General features: G+C 37.2%; 1 protein-coding gene across 1 annotated transcript in view; it reads left to right on the top strand.

Moving 5' to 3' along the window:
- GBE1 (1,4-alpha-glucan branching enzyme 1) overlaps positions 1–13,220 on the top strand; it is a 137,536-nt gene extending 124,316 nt beyond the window's left edge. The window contains exons 15-16 of the mRNA XM_071433711.1: positions 1,399–1,516; positions 11,202–13,220. Coding sequence (XP_071289812.1) covers positions 1,399–1,516; positions 11,202–11,258 — 175 coding nt within the window. The 3' untranslated portion in view covers positions 11,259–13,220. The remainder of the gene's footprint in view (positions 1–1,398; positions 1,517–11,201) is intronic.
- The last annotated feature ends 5,980 nt before the right edge of the window (positions 13,221–19,200 follow it).

Raw genomic sequence — 19,200 nt, 5'->3', positions numbered from 1 at the left:
TGGGGAAGGGATTAGATACCATTTGTGATTTGGGAGCTAATTGACAGTTTTCCTGTTTTCCTTACATGCATTTGCTTTTCTTCATTGCAGTCTTCTAGACTAAAGTGCCTCAGAGTAAATTTGTGGTTACTTCTGTGTGATGTCATGCTCCAGCCTTCCTTGTCACCAGAGATTTCAGCCAGTAAGGTGGGTGGTTGGGGAATTTCCCACCTCATCTGATGGAGTTGTGTAAAGAGACTTGAAAACAATTCTGTTTATACCACGATCCTTCAGGTTTTGAGCAGGCCTGTTTTCAAAAGGTTGGACAAATGCAGAAGCCTAAGAACTGTTTAAGAACCACTGACTTTTTTGAAAGAGTGTTGCTTCACTCATCCCTAATCCTATTAAATACAAACTCTAGGAAAGTAAGATTCTTCCAGGCTAAGAATAGAGGAAGCAGGTTGTGGATTATAGAGCGTTGTTATTTCTCTCTCTCTTTTGGTTGGTAGGTAGTAGAGATTGCCTTCTGTTATAACTTCAGGAAAGAAAAAGATGCTTTCATTATGTCCAATCAAGAAAATGAAAGGTACTGAAATAATCAAAAAATGAAAATATTTGCAGTTGTCACAAATAAGAAGAAATTGATTTTGAATATGGGTTAGCACTTTATTTCCCCATTTATTTCCTTATGTTGTCTGACTTTGTTCAACTTTATTTTATCTTTTATTTTTTGCTAAATCTGTTGGAACCCTTTTAATTATCTAGAGGCATTCCAACTCATTGCTACACTTTGTTAAATAATTCACCCCATTTTAGCAACTGCAGTCAGAATATTGGTCTGTTAAAAAGCCTTCTCTTACAATATATTCTTTCTTTTGTTCCTCTGTGCTATAATAATTCCAGCTCTTGTCCAGAAGACTCTCAGAGGAGTTGTGGGGTTTTCTTCTGTAAAATTACATGCTTTTCTGATTGACACTTGCTCAGATTTTGACAGACTGTAAAGTACTGCTAAATAACAATTGATTTTGATGGTCACAATTATATTACTTCTTAAATGCAATTCAAATCCATTGTTTTGTTTAGTGGTACATTTTTAGTCTAGTTCATCACCTGAAGTCCTGTGCATATCTGCTGTAATGTATAAATTTATCATTCATGGCAGATTGCAGAAGATACTGGGAGGTACTTGCTGTAAGAGAAGTCACTGTGCTAAATAAAATTTTCAAAACTTCCTATTAATTCTATATGTTCTGCATGTTTTTCCATTCTTTTCTTAGATTTTGTTATGATTTTTGCTTTATGCTGAATATATCATCATGCTTCCATTACTGCATAACTTCCACTACTAATTCTTCTAGATTTTTGCTTTATTTTCTGTTTAAGAGATAATTGGCATAGTTCCTTAACAGTTGCCTTCAAGTATAAAATCCTTCTTGATTCTGATGCTGGAGAATATGGAGGGCATCAAAGGCTGGACCACAGTACGGAGTACTTCTCTGAGCAATATCCTCACAATTATCGACCTAATTCAATTATGGTAAGTAAATTGTTTGAGGGTTGTTTGTTTGTTTTCATTTTACTTTCATCTATGTAAGTTTTGCAATTCTTTGGACAACTATGGAGTCCCTTCTAGTATTTGGGGGAAGGGGATATTTTAAATTTATTTTCTGAAATTAACCTTTGTCTAAATACAGTATAGATAGCATTATGGTTTGATTATAACCAATAATATTAATTATTTTTTTCTTTTTCAACCTTGCTTTTATATTTCCATGCACTTTTGCAGTGTCTGGCACATGGTGTTCCTTGCCAACATGCATGGAAACATACTAATATGCTTTTGAGCTGCTCTCCTTAATATTATAATTTGCTTTATTTTCACTTTATTTCAGTCAAGAGACTGCATCTTCATGCTTGCTTTGTTTAAAGCTCTGCAGAAACTGAATCTCCCTTTTCTGTCTTAAAATCATGTACTTAACTCTACAAATACGAATTAGAGTCAATCATGTGTTTGCCAACTGACTTTTTGCTCCTCAGTTTACAGAAAAACTTTGCAAAATGGAACAGGATTTCTCTGTTCACATCAAGAATTTCAAAGATTTCCATTCCTAGAGTGGTATGAATAATGGATAAAGAGTTTTCCACAAATGACCTGAGATGAACTGGGAGACATCCTTGCATACAATTTCTGTTGGCTGAGGTGGTTACTAATAAAACTCTACCTTTCTTAATTGCTCTTGAAATCAGAATCACAGTTAGCAATTTTAAAATGTTATTTTCCCTATTCTTTATGTATATGTGTACATGTGCACGTATTTCCCATTTTTTCTGTATGCATTCACATCTGTGTATATGCTCACAAGCACAAGAAAATCAGATTCAGAAAGGCTGGAAATTAAGAGTTCACTGAAAAAAATTCTGAAATAATTTATATTGCTGAGTAGATTTTTATAACCAAAACATTTATGTGGATGAAGGGTATGTTTCTCTATGCACAGGTATATTGGTACACATGAACACCTGCAAATAAGTTACATTTGTAACATTAAGGGCCGGCAAAAATGGAGCATCTGCACTGATTTTTGTTGGCCACTCCCTTTCCATGGTTGAACAGAATATGAATTCCTAGTGTCACATCTGTTCTCATGAGATCTAAACTGCTGAGAATTATTTTCACTTCTAACCTCTGCCTCTCTTTCTTTCGTTGTATCCAGAGTATTGGCGTTTCTTTCATTTGCATGATTTAAAATATTTTCTTTACATGAAAGAATTTTTGTGCTTGGTGTAAAGGATCTTAGGAATGGGTTTTTGGGTTTGTTTTTTTTTTTTTTTTTTAAGTATCTGCATGTGATAGTGCCTTCATAGTGTGGGTAAGTATTTGTGCTAATTTGAAATGAAAGGTCTGAGGTTTCATTCCTGAAGGTTATGTAGCAAATTACTGCTTCCAGAGCTCTTGCTTCGTGTGCCCAATTCAAATACATTGCCTGGGTGATTGGAGAGCATCTTAATTATCTATCACTAACTTAACTTTTGCAAGCCAATTAACTGTGATTTGGAATGTATATTTCACATTTAGTTCATTAGATGGTGAGTGCAAGCCTTCCAAGCCAGAACCAAACGTGGCAGAACGTGAAGCTGTGGTTTGCTAGGAGTATGTGGAACATAAGGCATGTGGCAAACACAGCAGCAAATGCACTTTTGCACCAAAAGCTGTGGCATGGCAACGGCACTTCTAGGTCAGAGAGAAACCCAGTAAACCCTTTCACTTGTGTCCTTCTGCCACCCAATTCACAGAGCAGCTCCAGCCAACCCCCCAGAGGATGCCTCTTGCACCAAATAAAGGTAAAGTACCAGTGAAAGGACACCGAGTAAAAGTGATCGAGGAAAAACATCTGGAAAACCTAAATTCAGCAAATAGGTCTTCATGTAAGAACTAGCTAAAGTTACAGTAAATGCCTCCAGCTGCTCTTTTGCAGTAAAACAAAGATGTTTTATTTCAAACAGCAATTTATATCCAGGTTATTGGGTAATTTGTCCTGCTTAGGAGTTTCTTCAGTCTTATTTGTACTTTCTAAAATCCAACTCAAAAGTCTTCCCACCAAATTTCTTTTCAAATAACATATGCTACCACCTCAATAAACTCATGAAAGTTCTAAAGTTCTTTTCCTGTTGTTTAATAATTTTTCCTGTTTAATAATAATTCATAATTCATGAGACTTGAGTTTCTTGTTTCAAAAATTTTAGTTTCTCCTCCACTACAAACTTTGAAGGAGAAATTTTTTAATGAGAGATGAACCTTCTTTAAGGTGTGTGGGTAAATGTTGTCAGTAAAACATGCCCAGAGGGTTGTGACAAAATGAAATCACATGCAATAATTCTGCTCTTCAAGTCAGGCTTTAATAGCACACAAATGTGTTACAAAAATAGAAGATTAAATGTGACATGATTCATTCTAAAAAAATCACCTAATAAAAGAAATATTCAAGGTGGCATATCAAAATGAGAAGAAGGGAGATATGAAATTTCTGGAGCAAAGAATCCTGGAAGAAGATGAAGCTTTGTAAGTTCTGCTGAGCATTTCACTGTACAATTTTCAGGCTTGTTTAGTAAAGCTCTTAGAGGGCCAGAATTCAAAATCATCAGACACATCTTGAAAACTCCATAGAAAATGCACAGAAATGCCCTTTGTAGTATGACTTATTTAAATAACTGTACTAATTTTTCCATTTCACCGCTTTTTCTATAATGGATTGTTAACAAATATATGAAATGTACATAACATTCCATTCCATACATAACAAATAGATGACATGTACATAACATTCCATGTCATCAAACTTTCTAATAACAAGCTGTGAACCATTTTGCCGCTGTAGGAATAGATTCTTTTTACCCCTTTAGCTTAATTTCTATTTACAACTCCACTCTGGTATTCTCATAGTAGTATTTTTAGAGGTATGTTTATGTGTGCTTTTTTGATGAACCCTTAGTCTTGCTTATGTCTCATCATCTCTTTGCAAGATGTAAATTAAGTGCTGCACACACATTTCAACCCCTGTCAGATCTTAGTGCCCCTTTTTAGATTGATTCATTTGCTGGCACCTAATTTGTGGTTGGATGTGAAACTTAGATTTGGGGCAGGGAGAAGAAAACATGTAAATTTTTTAATAGTGTATCACTCAAAATATCTTGTTGGTCTTTTCTAAGGTATCCACCTCGACTGTGTTTTGCTGTAGGAAAAAACTAGCTATCAATAAGTGTCCTAGTGAATTTTTTGTACCACACCAAAAGTTTGGTTTTATATGAAAATGGAGGGGTTATACTTTCCTACATCATGCACCAACAGAAACTGAGGAATTGCTGGCTAAGTGGAGTATTGCAGAGGATGTTGTGTCACTGGAAAAGTAGTATATGATTTATTGTGAAATGTAATTGTTCAACATGTTTTGACTTTTATAGATTTGCTTTTTTTGTAGTTCATTCCAATTAGTTTAAAAAATAAATAGATGTTAGTGTAATCCTTTCCCCCTGTCCCCAGTGCTGTCTTTTCTGTTTCTCTATTTTTGGCATTCAGTGACAAAATCTTTTCACATTAAATTAAGGTGAAATTATATAGTTCATTTTAAGAATATCCTTATTACAGGCTTGAGTTTTTAACCTTGACCTTAATGTATATTATTGAGTGTCAAAGTGCAACTTCCTGCTTCCTTAAGTCTGTGGACAAATTAAAATACTCCCATAGATGGAAATGATCTAAAAGCATTTAGTGACCTTAGCTTTGAAAATATTCATTCAAATAACTTTCATTGTAAGGATTTATGTATTGAATTTTAAGTGACTGATGTAATCTTTCACTGTTTTCTCCCCTGATATGCAGATATATAGATTACATGAAAGAATGTTTGTAGTTAGAAATTTAACTGTTCAGACTAGGTGAATCCATCAGAATTTAATGCCACAAAGGTCTTTTTGATTTTTAAATCTTGATGATTAAGATGTCTAAATTCATTTGTTCATCTTCATTGAGTGTTTGACTTCTTAAAACCACCAGCAAATGTAATGTGAAGTTACTCTGTTATTAATTTTTTTTCATCCTGCCTTTGTCTTCAGAGTACTTGTTTTTCAGGGGTTTTTGTCTCTTTTTTTAAGTACTTTTTCTCAACTTGAAAAAAGAGTACAGAAGGTAATAGAGAAGAAGTTTTGAGACACACCCTTTGCAGTATGTCGACTTCTTTTTGCATAAATGAAGCGAGACAATCTAAGAAATTATTTTCTGCATATTCATGCTGTATAGCTGTAAATTGAAAATAAATTGGAAGGCAAAACTTCACATTATTTTAAGCATACATAGTTTGTTATGTGCAAAATCTACCAAAATGAAAACCAAAATGTGTGAGATTTTATATAATAAATTATAGTCTGAATGGGAGAGCTATCATCTATTTTATTCTTTGATGGTTAATTCTATTCTCAGAATAGTGTCTGTGTGTGAAAATTAGTGGCGATACAGGGACAGGAGATTGTCTAAAGTCCTCATTTTAATTAAAAGTTTTGGATGATGTTGGCACAGGCTCTTGTGGCATTGCCTTCTGCATCTACCAGCTGCAATATGTTCTACTGAGTATTTTTCTGCAGTGCCTGATCTAGCTCTGAGTTCTAGTAATTCTCCCATCTGTTGCAAAATGACCTTGAAATTGTTTTTAGGGCTTGGTGTTTTCCAATCCTGAAAGTCAGAGGAAGAGTAGTTCATTGCAGTTCCAGCCAATTTTGGTTGTGCTTGCACCTGGTACTGAATTAGTATGACAGATCTGAAAGCAACAGTTGTCATTTGTAGAACCTCTTGCTTGTGGGTTTTTAGATATATTTGGAGATTGCTGTGTATTTTAGTCCTCTCCTGAAATATGTAAGGAGATATTTCTGCCTATAGCTGCTGCTGTTCACAGGTGCTTCCTACATGTGGCATTCCTGTATTCTTCTTGACTCTTTAAATCTCTTATTTTCCTAGAAGTGTTGTGGATATTCACAGAAAAAAAATAAAGTATAAGGAGTAAGAATTTGGCTGAAAAGATCTTACAATCCTGGCCAGTAATAGTACCAGTTGTTTTGGTCCTGTTTGTGAGGTAGCCAGCATGAATAGATTATGATCTTGGTAGGTAGTTGGTGGGAAAGAGGTTGATTATTAAAAATCATTAATTTTTTTTTTTTTATCTCTTTACTCGAGATACTGTTTTAGTGCCAGAAGTCTTGATCTGTGTGGGACTTGCCTAGTTTCAGACAGTGTAGCTGTCTCATATGGATATGCAGTATAAAAAGGTCAAAAGTGCCAACAAAATCCCATTTTGTATTTGCCTTATGAACAAGATTCCCCACCATCCTCTCTGCTAGCACATCTGCTGGTGAAGTAACAGCAGTTATTCCATTCCTGACAAGCTGAGAATAAAAAGACATTCAGTGATATTTTATGAGTAAACTTTTCAAGGTTAACTTTGTCAAAAACTGTCTTTGCAGCTGAGTCATCCTGTCTCAAACAGATTGGATGCTTTCCAGTCCCCATGTTACACTCTTCTGTCAGAAAAGGCCTCATGAACCTTCCTGTGTGTGTTTTTAGGTGTCTTCTTGGCTTCCTAAAATAGTGGAGTTGGTGTGAACGTTAGAGGGCTCGAGGTTGTAAGTTAATAATTGTTACAGAGAGCAGGGGGACAATTCACTGAGATCCTGAGTGACCCTCCCTGACCTCAGAGCTCACCCTGCTCTCAGCAGAGAGTTTGGGTCTCCTGAGGCCCTTCCCAACATGGGTGAGCCTGGAGGGAAGGAAGTGGCTGGAAAGGACTTTCAGGATGAGCAGAAAGCTTGGAACAGAAGAGGGTGATTTGATTGATGACAGTCAAGATGTGGGTAAGCTATGAATGAATTCTCCTTAGTGTTCTGTTCTTTGGGTTTTCACTTCTGTCCATGTTCATCAAATGAGCCATGGGAAATGGTGAAAGAGACATGCATTGGGATAAAAATTGCGATCAGAAAAAGCTGGTTAAAAGAACAGAGATCAGTAGAACTGAAGCTGGTAATTGAAAGTGTATAATTCAGCAGCAGTATATGAAAGAATAAACTTCTGTGACACTCTTCCTAGCGTATGGAAAGTAAAAAATTACATATCTCTTATAGTGTTTTTTGCTGAAGAATACCTAGGTTTCCTGTAATGGTTTTAATCAGGAAGCCTCTGTGTCCTTTTAGTACACTTGTCTATTTATAGATGGATATCTATATCTCAGGCTGTATACTATATCTATAAAATGAAGAGGAGAGGAAGGTGATTTTGCAAATCTGCTGATAAGGAAAAAAAAAAGGCAAAGGGAAGACTCCCCTTGACAAAGGGAAGACTCAAAACTTTGATGGATAATATGGACAATACCGGAGTATGCAGTGCTTTTTTTTTTTTTTTTTTTTCCTCAGACTCCAAGGGCAAAGTCTGCTTTCAGATAGTTTTGTGTGATGGTGCACTACTGAACATAAAGTAGCAGGGCAATAGGTTAAATAGGCTGTATGTAAGTGGGGTACACCCAGAGGCTTGGATGATTTCAGTGATGTGATTGCAAGGCTGGTGATTATTGTCTGAGAAAAATCATAGTGGTCAGGGGAAACTTCTGGCAGCTGAACCAAGGCTGAAAAGGAAGGCTGAGGGGTCTGTAGGGCAATTCCTCAGAAGACCAGAACCACTTCTTGCAATCTGTGCCTAGGCAAGTGGGTTACATGAGATGGGTCAGTCAGAAAGCCAACCTGGATTTAGCAAAGTCAGAGCATGCATGGTCAGTCTGATTGTTTTCTTGATGAAAGGACTCAAGCTGTGTGCCAAGGTTGCTCCAGTCAGTTCAGTAAGACTTTCAGCCTTGTCTCCTGCAGCATTCCTGCCTAGGAGCTGAGCAACTACAAGGAAGAGAAGGTTATTGGGTGGGTTAAAAACTGGCTTGGCCACTGCTGTTTGAGCAGTCAGAGGCTCTGTGTGCATCTCTTGACTGGAATCAAGGAGAGAGTCTTAGGAATTGTGAGGGAGATGATCCTGTTTGGAGTCTGGAGCAGTGACCAGCATGATGGGACAGAGCACAGTTGTAGATGACACTGAATTAGAGTGAATCATTGATCAACTGAATGTTCAAGGTCCAATCCAGACACATCTAGAGCTAAGGATTATCCATACATTTATACATTCGATTATCCATACATTTATATATTTTGAAAGTGCCTGGACTCAAACATACAGTGAAATGCTTGCATTTCATCTTATCCTGTCAGCAATGGATTCCTGGCTTTTTAATAGTGTCACTTAGTGGCAGATTGAAGCATATGCTTGGAGCACAGTTGACTTGGTACAATGGCTTGAAATAGTCAGTACACTCAGGAAAAATATAGAGAAAATAAATTTAAGTAAAAGGGGATATGTTGCTACAAGAGTGGTAATTCAGGTGAGAGGTGCTGAAAGAAAAGGAATAATATTTGAGTGGAAAGGCTGAGGAAGTTTTTTGGTTCAGGCTGTCAGAAGGAGTGGAGGGGCTGAAAACCCTGCTGGGATGCTGGACAGATAATCTTCCAGTTTTCACTTTATCTCAGGAAAGACAAGTGATCTTTCCAACCTCACTGGTCACATTTTTCTTCCTCAGTCCTTCACACAATGTTCTGAGTTCTGTCTATTTAAACAAGTGATGGAGCCAGAGCACATAGAATGTAGTATTTCTGGAAATATTGTTGGGCTGGAGGAAAGGAATAATAATAATGCTTATATACCTATAATACCTATTATTTGTAACAAGTAGTGTCTAATAGATGTGTCGTATTTTTCCTTTCAAAAAAATTTTACACCAGTGGAATGAAAAATTAATAATCTTATTTGTAATTAATCGTAGGCTTAATCAATAATTGATGTTTTTGCATTGTTCATGCCTTTATTGTTGCTTTTTGTAGCAAATAGCCTCAGAGGTGGTTACATGACCAATGAAATAAGATTAGGAGATAGAGCCATATGTGGCTTTTCTATGATTTAGCAAGAAGCCCACTAAGATAAAAAACTCTAAAACATGTGTTTAATTTCCCTAGGTAAGGAAAAAACAAGTGACTAAAGTAATAAGCTGGCAGACACAGCTCTTCATGTCAAGTGGAAAACATATCTGTCATTAGTTTAACTACAATCATCTGTGCAAGTTCTGAAATTCTGCTTAAACCAGTTTTAAAATTCTGCTTGTCAATTAGGTGGTTGGAGTTGGGTGATCCGCACTGCTCTCAGATTCTCTGCTGATGTAAATTGACTTTAAAGGAATTGGGATAATTTACTCCTCCTAGGATCTGACACATTATTGACCAAAATATAATTGAGAATTGCTGTGTCCCTCATTAACATTATTTTTTCCCCATAACTGAAGTAACATTTTACAAATTCTTTCTTAGAAAACTTATTTTTGTTTGTTCCTTCTCCCTTCTCACTTCATCATCCAAACCCAGAGCGCTGAATTTCTCAGTGCACAACTTCAGAATCTCTCCTTTATCTATATGTTTTGAGGTAGTTGACTTCATTAAGTATTTCCTCTCCTGCACCAGTTTATAGAAGCTATTTATCACTGAAACCTTAGGGGAAATCATTATGTTCACTGCCTTTCAAGAAGCATTGGACACTGCTCTGTCTGATTCAATGAAGATCAGCTGTTTTCCTTTTTTTCTCCTTTTCCTAAAGCTCTTTGCTTTATTGCTTTATTCTGTTCTGAAAACAATGAAAGCCCTTCGTGCCATCAGGCTCTTGTTAGCAGATAACGCAGTTGAAATTGCAGAATATTAGACATTCCACAGGGATGAAGGATGGTCCAAAAGAAGACGTTGTCAGAATGAAACCAATAATCTTCAATCTTGTGTTACCTTTTATAATTGCATTTTTATTGACTTGTTCAGAAAACACATTCATAGGCCTGACAATTGATGGAGTACCGTGTATCAAGGTAATTGGTAGATACCACATATCAGTCTTGTTTTCTGATTGTGACTCTGCTCAGCTTGGAAGGAATGTCATGTAAAATACATTGCCACGAGTTCTTTTGTGATCTATGAGGAGTCTTTTGATTATATGTGTTTGGGTATTTTTATGGTATTCAGGGGAAAAAAAGGGGGAAGACAAGTGCAATCATTTAAATGGCTAATTTTGATTCTGTCCACTTTTGAGAGAGAGTTTTATTGCTCAGCCACTGACATTCCATAGGTGCCAAGAGTGTGAAGAATATGCTGTTGTGTCATATTTCTGGTATTTACCTGTATGAAATGACATCACAGGCCTTGGGACAACTTTAATTCACAGCAAAAGAGAGTTGCAGAACTTTGTCATTTATCACTGACCCATCTGTTGACCTGGATGTTCTCAGGTTTTTGAAACTGGTCATTGTAAGTCGTATGAGGCCCTCTCCTGGTGGCCACCTAAAATATATCACAATAAGCTGTTAAAAGAAAAATAGAAAAGAGATTGTAATCAGGCTGCCTTTAAAATTTTTATATTGTGTAATTCCAGTGCTAGGGACTAAGCAGTCAATAATCATTCTTTAAGTATGATATTTATACCCACAACAGTGCCCAAATGACAGATTTTTAACAGTTAAAATATGGGGGTTTTTTTCCATATGCTGTTTTTTAGAAATTGTGTCCTGTAAGTTTTCTGGGTTTTTCAGCTGTTCTTGTTCTTGTCATGTTTTTCCTAGGTGTACATTCCAAGCAGAGTTGCTCTTGTGCTTCACAACACGGACATCCCAAAGTGAAGTTCTCTGTAACCACCACAGAAGAAGCAAGTCACAAAGAAGTGCTGATACACTGTACTAGTACTAAGTATAACAAAACTTGCTCTAAGGAGGCTTTCTGAGGCTGAGTATAGTAATAGTAGGTGTTTAAAATGTAAGATTAATATTCACATGTAATTGCAGAGGTCTTGACTTGCTAGACCCTCTTTTGAGGAAGCTTTACAAAGAGGCAGAAAGGAAAATGTTGGGTTTGTAGTTCTAGTAGTACAAAATTACACTTAAGGTGTTGCAAAGCAGCAGGTATTCTCAATTAAATTGTTGTTTACAGAATTTTATCAGGAATGGTAAGAGTGATCCTGCTCCAAAGTTTGTAATTTCTTATAGCCTCATTTTGATAGTGAATTCAAATATTCATTATGTATTAATGCTTCTTACTAAAAGTAAGTAGTTTGCTTAAATGAAACAGAAGTTTTTGGCTAAAAGGCAGCCTTAACGGTTTGTGGGACCTAATTTGAGGCTCCTCTTCTTCAATGAAGTCTAACATGGAATTAGAAATGCTTATCCAAATGGATGAGAAGGTCCTCTGAGAGTCTTGTACTTTGCCATGTTTTATTTAATTACAAATGCACAAAAATGCTGGGCAGCAAAACGAGCAGGCCGATTGAGTGGGGGCCTGCTGATGCTATTGTGTGTGCTGGTCATCTGCTCCCACCCAAATCACTTAGTCTGAGCATCTCACTTGCTAGAGATGGACAAAAATGACACAACTATTTTATTTAGATCACTAAAATGTTCAGTGAGAAGCATGTTTTGGTCTTAATGCAACAATACCACACTGAAAGAAGTACTTAAAGTGTAGTTCTTCCCACTGCATATATTTCACTAACATCAGGACCTTGCAATACTGATTTCACTACTTGCAGAAGCTGCCTTTCAGCTTGGAACATGATGATGTTCTTGCACTTTTATAACTTTTGAAACATTGCTTCTCGTGAAGAAGCAGTCTCAAAATTCAGTGATCAAACTAAGGTGGTTCTTTTTGATTAAAATTAAGATAGTTAATTATTGGAGTGCTGCTAAGATAATTCAAGTGAGTTTATTCACAAGCTACAACTTTTTTGTAAAGAGTAAGATTTTGTATATTTGAAAATGTATTGCAGAGTATTCTGGAAAATTAATACCAAATTAACCAGACATGCTTTATTTTGTTCCATTTATTTAAAAACATATTTGAATTGGTTCTGAAATGAATGTCTTTTGTACCAATCTGAATTTTCTAACTTTTAAAGTAGCCAAAGAGGAAGATGTCCGTGACCATTTCCAAGTCATAATTTTACCCAGTTTCCTTTGTGAACCATTATGTAAACTACTGAATAGTTGGTGCCAGCACTGACAATCTATTCACAGCTCTTGGAATGCTTACTTGTGGCTTACTTCTTAAGCAAAATAAGGGATGGAATAATGCAGCATGATGGAAAACAGTCTTTTGCAGAGTTCACACTGAAAGGGCTTTGTGAACATCCCCTGTCTGATATGTTCTGTGTGGCAGAGAATGTTATATTGCAGTTGAGTACCATAGGATCATGCTTCATTTTCCTCTACACCAGTTTGATCATTGTTTGGGTGTGGGCTAATAAAAGCATTCCTGTTATGCTATGACTTTAAATAAAATACACTGAACTGGTTTAGCAACTGGAACTGATTATCTTTTTTTTCCCCCAGATTGTTTTCCTTCTAATACAGAGCAACTTCTAAAACATGTTATATTTACACTGTATTGATCTAATATATTTTATAGGGTGGTTTGTTTCTTTTTTTTTTTTTTTAAATTTTATTTTACTGGCGCAATTCCAGGTTTCAAAATGTAATGGCAAGTGTCTGTGTCAAACCTTTCTTCAAGAGAAGGAATAAATGTATGATGTGAAGTATAAACTGTAAAATCACCATGCAAAATAAACTCTTGAGGAGGAGAAAACAAATGCATATATGGTTTCATTCCTTGGATTGTAAAATGATTTTACAGCAGTCTTAACACTGAAAGACAGATTAGATTTTGCTCCATCCTAAAATGGTCTTGGTCAGAAGCGTTCATAATGAGATTGGTAGAATATTTGACCTATGCATATTTTCTTTAACATAATGATAGATTAAGAAGTGAACAACAAAATTTGCAAGATGAACATGTAAACACAGAAGGCATAATAATTAGGGCTTTTTGAAGCCCACCTCTGCATTTTAATGGTGAGTGTACTACTGCCTGTCTTGTAAGACTGGGAAATTTTCCCTTTCAACACCCATGGAAAGCCAATTTTTTCCTCCTGCTCCTTGAATATTGATGGAATCTGAAGAGAAATTAATCTTTCACTTTTCTTCCAGTGACACTCTGCAACCAAGGCCCCTCGTTAGAGTCGTTTACTGAGGTTGTCACCGTGTCTGGTTGAAGCCTGGCACATTCTGAGAAGAAGATGAGCTCCAGAAGTTTTTTGCTTGGCCACACCTCAAATCAGCTCTCCAGAGATACTCAGACACAGTGAAGGATAAACTCTTTAAAGATGACCTCTTAGTGTACAGGACTGAGAAGGATCTATATTTCAAGGTTTGGAAATGCAGACTTCCCTGTCACCTGGGAATTCCTGCTATCCCTGGCCCCAGAAGCTGTTGCTCCACAGTTTCTCTAACACATCATGAAAACTCAGGCTCACCGTCACCTGCCAATTTATCTGAAAAGTCAGGCTGACCTTCCTCTGTCTTGCACTGTGTGTGTGCAGGGTTCTTTGCACTTAATAATTCAAGTTACTCTCCAGACCAGGTGGTTATTGTGATAACAGGCAGGCATCCACTACACTGGTGTGTTCTGTGAGCAGTGAGTTTTAATTTCCCCACTGTTTTCTCCTCCTCCCACAACTCAAGCTTTACTATCCTTAGGTTTTGGTGGGTTTTTTTTGAAGATGAAGAATGGAGCCAATATTTAAAATTGGTGAGTACTTCTGGAAAACAAATTTAATTGGAAAAAATTCTTCAAGCTTTATGGGGTTTTTGTCCTATCAAGTTTTTCTTGCTCATTCTATTCAATTTAGTAAAGACTTTTTTTAACCATGTTCTCTAAGACAGGAATGTGGTGCTGGTAATATTCTGCCAAAGGGAGAGCAGCTGTGTGAACAGTAAGATACCAGATAAGCAATTGTGTGGTACTTGCAGATACTGCAAGGTGATATTTTGTGTATTAATCTGTCAGTCACAATTCTATTTTCAAAAAATGTTTTAAGTATCTTGAAGTAGTTTTAGCTTCCCCATTTTTTTCATGGTTCTTAACAGCCTATTAATGGTTAAAGGAAGAACTTTGTCTATTTGAGTCTCATTTCTCAGAGCTTAAAAGTAACTCTGTAGTTAAGTAGTGAAGAGTGAAGATTAACTGAATGAACAGCAGAAATTGTTTCCTTTACCTTAAATAAATGTGGACATTCTCTTCAGGATACATTGAGGTATATGGTTTGCCTGTCTTCTGCTTCATTATTTAGTTTTCTAGAAATTTAAGTATTCTGCATTTAAGTATTTTATCACGGACTGATGTTTCCAAACAGGGCGTGTTGACGTTGTTGAACTACTGCTACAGAGATGAAGCAATGTTTTACATATTTTTCATGTATCTTTCCTTATCTGGGATCCCAGTTTCAGAAGAATGAGCCTGTAAATGGTATCTTTTTAACAATTAATTTGAAGTGTTTTGCCAAGGAAGACTCTGCATATGTGTGTGTTTTCACACCTCAGAGTTTATGGTGCAAGTGTTTTGAAAGGGTTGAGGGTGTAATTCGCTGTGATGGAGAGCTGTTTCTTATGCCAATCTTATTTTTTAATTCTTTTTGGTTTCTCAGATTATCTAGAGTTGCTTTCAAATTATTGAGGAGAGAAGCAGCATCTTTCTGAAAGTTTCATAAGCATTTAAGAAAAAAAAAGGAAATCCAAAAGTTTTGGTCATGTTTGCCTTTACATAAAGAGAAAAATATTTCTTTTTCATCATGGAATGTTTCCTTTAAGTAGGCTTTTTCAGTTTTTGATTTATGTGAAAATAACCTGCAGTAATAGTGATGGGCTGACATATGACAGCTCTTCTTAAAAATAATTATATAAGTTGTTGGGTAAAAATAACTCCAGTTGAATACATTAAAAATATTCTGCTTATGGAAAGGTAGAAACAAAAGCTAATGATGACTCATTAGATGAGACAAATTATATTTTTCATGCCTGTGAGTACAATATGTACCCTGTAAATATAAATAAGTCTTGGTTATTCATGGTAAATTAAAGCCTAAAATACATTAGGACAAAACATAAGAATTTGTAGGTATTGAAGAAATCAGTATGAGCTGAGCTGATGGTTTTGCATATTTACAAAGCTATTTTGAACACTGAAAAAAAATCTTAAGTGTTGAAGTAGGTCTGCAAACTGTTGTAGAAAGTTAAGACAATGACAATAATCTCTCAATATTAGGAGGGTACTAAAATTGATGCAGCACTAATCATCCATTCCATTTGACTCCACATCAAATTAACTTCAAATTTTCCGTATTATTAAAAGCTAGGAGTGAGCTTTCTCATCTTCATTGTTTCTTCTGACTGTGCCTCACAGATGACAATTTGAATGTATAGAACAAGGACAGTCTGTTATTGAATATTCAGTGCATTGAATTCACATCATTCTTTCCTTGCTGGTGGTGTGAGATTTATGACAGAACAGGTAGAGTGTATTTAGGAAGAGAGGTGTGTCTGCAAACACTGAAGAAACCAAGCTGCCAGTGCTGTAATGGGTGTTGTAGTTTAATCCCAGGCAGCAGCCAAGCCTGAGGCAGCCACTTGCCCACCAGAGGATCAGGGAGAGAATCAGAAGGGTAAAAGCTGGAAAACTCATGGGTTGATATATAGACAGCTTAATAGGAAAAGCAAAAGCTGTGCCCACAAGCACAAGAAAAACAAGGCATTTATTCCCTGCTTCCCATAGTTAGGCAGGTGTTCAGCCATCTCCAGGAGATGAAGGCCCCATCTCACATAACAGTGACTTGGGGAGACAAATGGCATCACTCCAAACATCCCCCTCTTCTTCCTTCTTCCCTCTACCTTAAACAGTGAGCAGGATGCCATGTGGTCTGGAATATCCCTTTGGGCACTTTGGGTCACCTGGCCTGCTGTGTTTCCTCCCAACCTCCCAGGCATCCCCAGCTCCTTCACCAGTGTGGCAGCATGAGAAACAGAAATAAGTATTGGCCCTGTGCTAGCCCTGCTCATCAATAACAAAAACCATCTCTATAGTATCAACTCTGTGTTCAGCAAAAATCTAAAACACAGCCCCCTACCAGCCACTGTGAAGAAATCCAACTCCACCCCAGCCAAACCCAGCGCAGCAGGACTTGGGCAAGCACCCAGCTGTCCTGGGGTACTGGGTCTGGTGGGGCAGGTTCATGCTAAAATGGTGTTGATAAATCAGTGTTTTGGCTGTTGCTGAATGGTGTTTGCAGTGTGAAGGCCTTCTGTTTCCTACCCTGTCCTCACTCACCCCTTGCTAGGGAGTTCCTGGACATCTTTCTGCGAGTGGAAAGTTTTGAATGAATTTGTGTTTCTGCTTTGCTTGCACATGCACGTTTTGCTCTCTCTGTTGAAGTATTCTCATCTTCCTTCTATTCCCTCACCATCCTGGTGGAGAGGGGGCTAAGCAAGCACCCCATGAGGGTGTTTGGCTGTTGGCTGGGATCAACCCACCACCTCCAGCAAAAACTGAGTGAGCTGTCCATGTCAGAAGGAAATTGGCTGGCAGGAGGAAAGCAGGTTAAGTCACTTGAAGTAATTTGAAAGTAATTTGAAATAGAAGGGGGGAGATATATCCCAACTTTCCTTAGCTGCCCTTCACAAAACACTGAGTGTGTGTCTTGTGTTTATTTGGGTTGTAGAGTGAGACAACTGAAGTAGGTTATTTTTCCTTCTATTCAGGTATCACCTGTATGAGGGAACAGTCAGTCTTTATATTCAGTCCATTTCATGCTAAAAGTTCTTGGACCTGTTCTTTTGCAGTAGTAGCATAAGATTATCCCCGTAGAAAAGTGTAAAAATATTTTTCTACTTCAAAATTTAAGTGAATTCTAATGTAAAATCTTTCATAAAATTTTATTCATTATTAAAGGGGAGGATGGGAAGCTGCTAGTGGAAGACTACCTTCTGGTTCAGTGAAGATATGGAAAATTAACTGAAACATTAAATGAAAACCTGACCTTTAAAATGCATGGAATTTTAACCATTACTTTTGCACAAAGCTCCTTTCAGCTGTTGACTGCTGCTTCTGGGTTTTTGTTGTTTTCTTTGTTCCTAGCAGTGGTTTTAGACCAAAGGCAACACTGTCTTTCTGTGTTCTGTAACCTGTGTCACTGCTACCTATGAATGTTTGAGGCAATCCCAGTTTTCAGTCATCAGAAGGTGGGGAAGGTGGGGAAGGTGGGGTTATAGCCTTGCTTTTGGAGTTTCTAGGGTGGGGATAAGAGGAGAGACTGAAGATGCTTCCTGGTGTTGTTAAATACCACCTAAATTCCTGCCTTTGCAATGCCACTAATAACTTTAAATCTTTGACTGTGGCATGTCTTTGTCAGAAAAAAGCTAGCCCTATGCAACACCAAAAAAAAGCATGTCTTTAGACTGGCATGAGAAAGCAAATTATGCAAGCACATCATGTCCAAAACTGAAATGAATTTTTCTATCCGGGTTTGTTTATCTGAAGGGACCTATTGTTGATCACTTCATGAAATGGAGCAGATGAGCTGTATGGCATAGAGAGCAGGCTTTTGTGCAAAAAAACCCCCCTATTTTCCCAAGGCAAACAATATTCCAGTATTTGAAATACAGTTTTTTTGGGTTTTTTTCCATGAAAAATATTGGATTATGACAAGTGAGCATTTTCATAGGAAGACATTTGTCAAAAAACCCTTCCAGAACAGTTCTATAAAAATACTATTCAAAATCAATGCTTCCATTATGTGCAAAGCATGGGCACTCACAGCTTTAACTCTGTTAGTATATGCAGCTGCTTAAAGGGGGATATCATTAAATTCCTTGTGTAATTGAATTACTGTGCTATTTTTATGGGGGGAAAAAAAAGATTTTTGATAATCATGTAAAGCGATAGGGCTATTGAGTTGGCATTTCATAGGCCTCCTTGGACTTCTAAAATTCCAGTCACCTGTGTAGCCTCTGCCTGGTGCTTTTTGGGGAGCTTGGCAGGCAGTGGTTTGGGCAAGCTGCTGCCCTCAGCATCTCTTTTCCCAGGTGGGCCAGGTTGTGATTGTCCTGGTTGTGGTCCTTGCACAAATGGTGGAGATGCCAAGTGATGAGCTGGGCTGGGGAACTGATTTTGTGGAAATAGAACTCTAGAATGGCGTAAACTGCTGAGATCTGTAGCTCAAGCTGGAAAATTGACTCTTTACTCTGAGATAGACATCTCAGTCTCCCTGCAACCTGTCAGTGGGGTGAGTGCTGCATTTTTGTGTTTGCTCTAGTTGTGCTATTACACAGAACTAACTCTTCCTTCTGTTTTTCATTAACCTTCTGGATCTACCAGCCCCTGGTCCTCAAGCTTATCAGACAAGTACGATGCAATTCCTCATCCTCATGGATGAACACAGTGGACAGTTCTTTATGACAATTAACTCCATTTTAAAAATGCCCAGGGAATTCTGTAATGTGACTAAGTGTTTAGAAACAAGCTGAATATGATTTGCCCAACTGGGTAGAGCTAGTACAAAACATGAAAGGAGCAAATGTCCTGGAGTTATGCATCTGCTGCTGCTATAGAAGCTCTCACCAGGAAACACTTGCCTTGCACTGCTTGTTACAGTGGCTGATTGTAATAGTCCCATTTGAGCTTGAGTGGTGATACACACCTTGTTATGTAAAACACTGTGCAAGGCTGTTTAAACATGAGAGATAA

This window comes from Agelaius tricolor, unplaced genomic scaffold (assembly GCF_023055355.1).
Source record: "Agelaius tricolor isolate 1412-34295 unplaced genomic scaffold, bAgeTri1.0.p SCAF_9, whole genome shotgun sequence".
NCBI lineage: Eukaryota > Metazoa > Chordata > Aves > Passeriformes > Icteridae > Agelaius > Agelaius tricolor.
The sequence above is the reverse complement of the archived record's forward strand: the minus strand, read 5'-3'. Positions and strand labels throughout refer to the sequence as shown.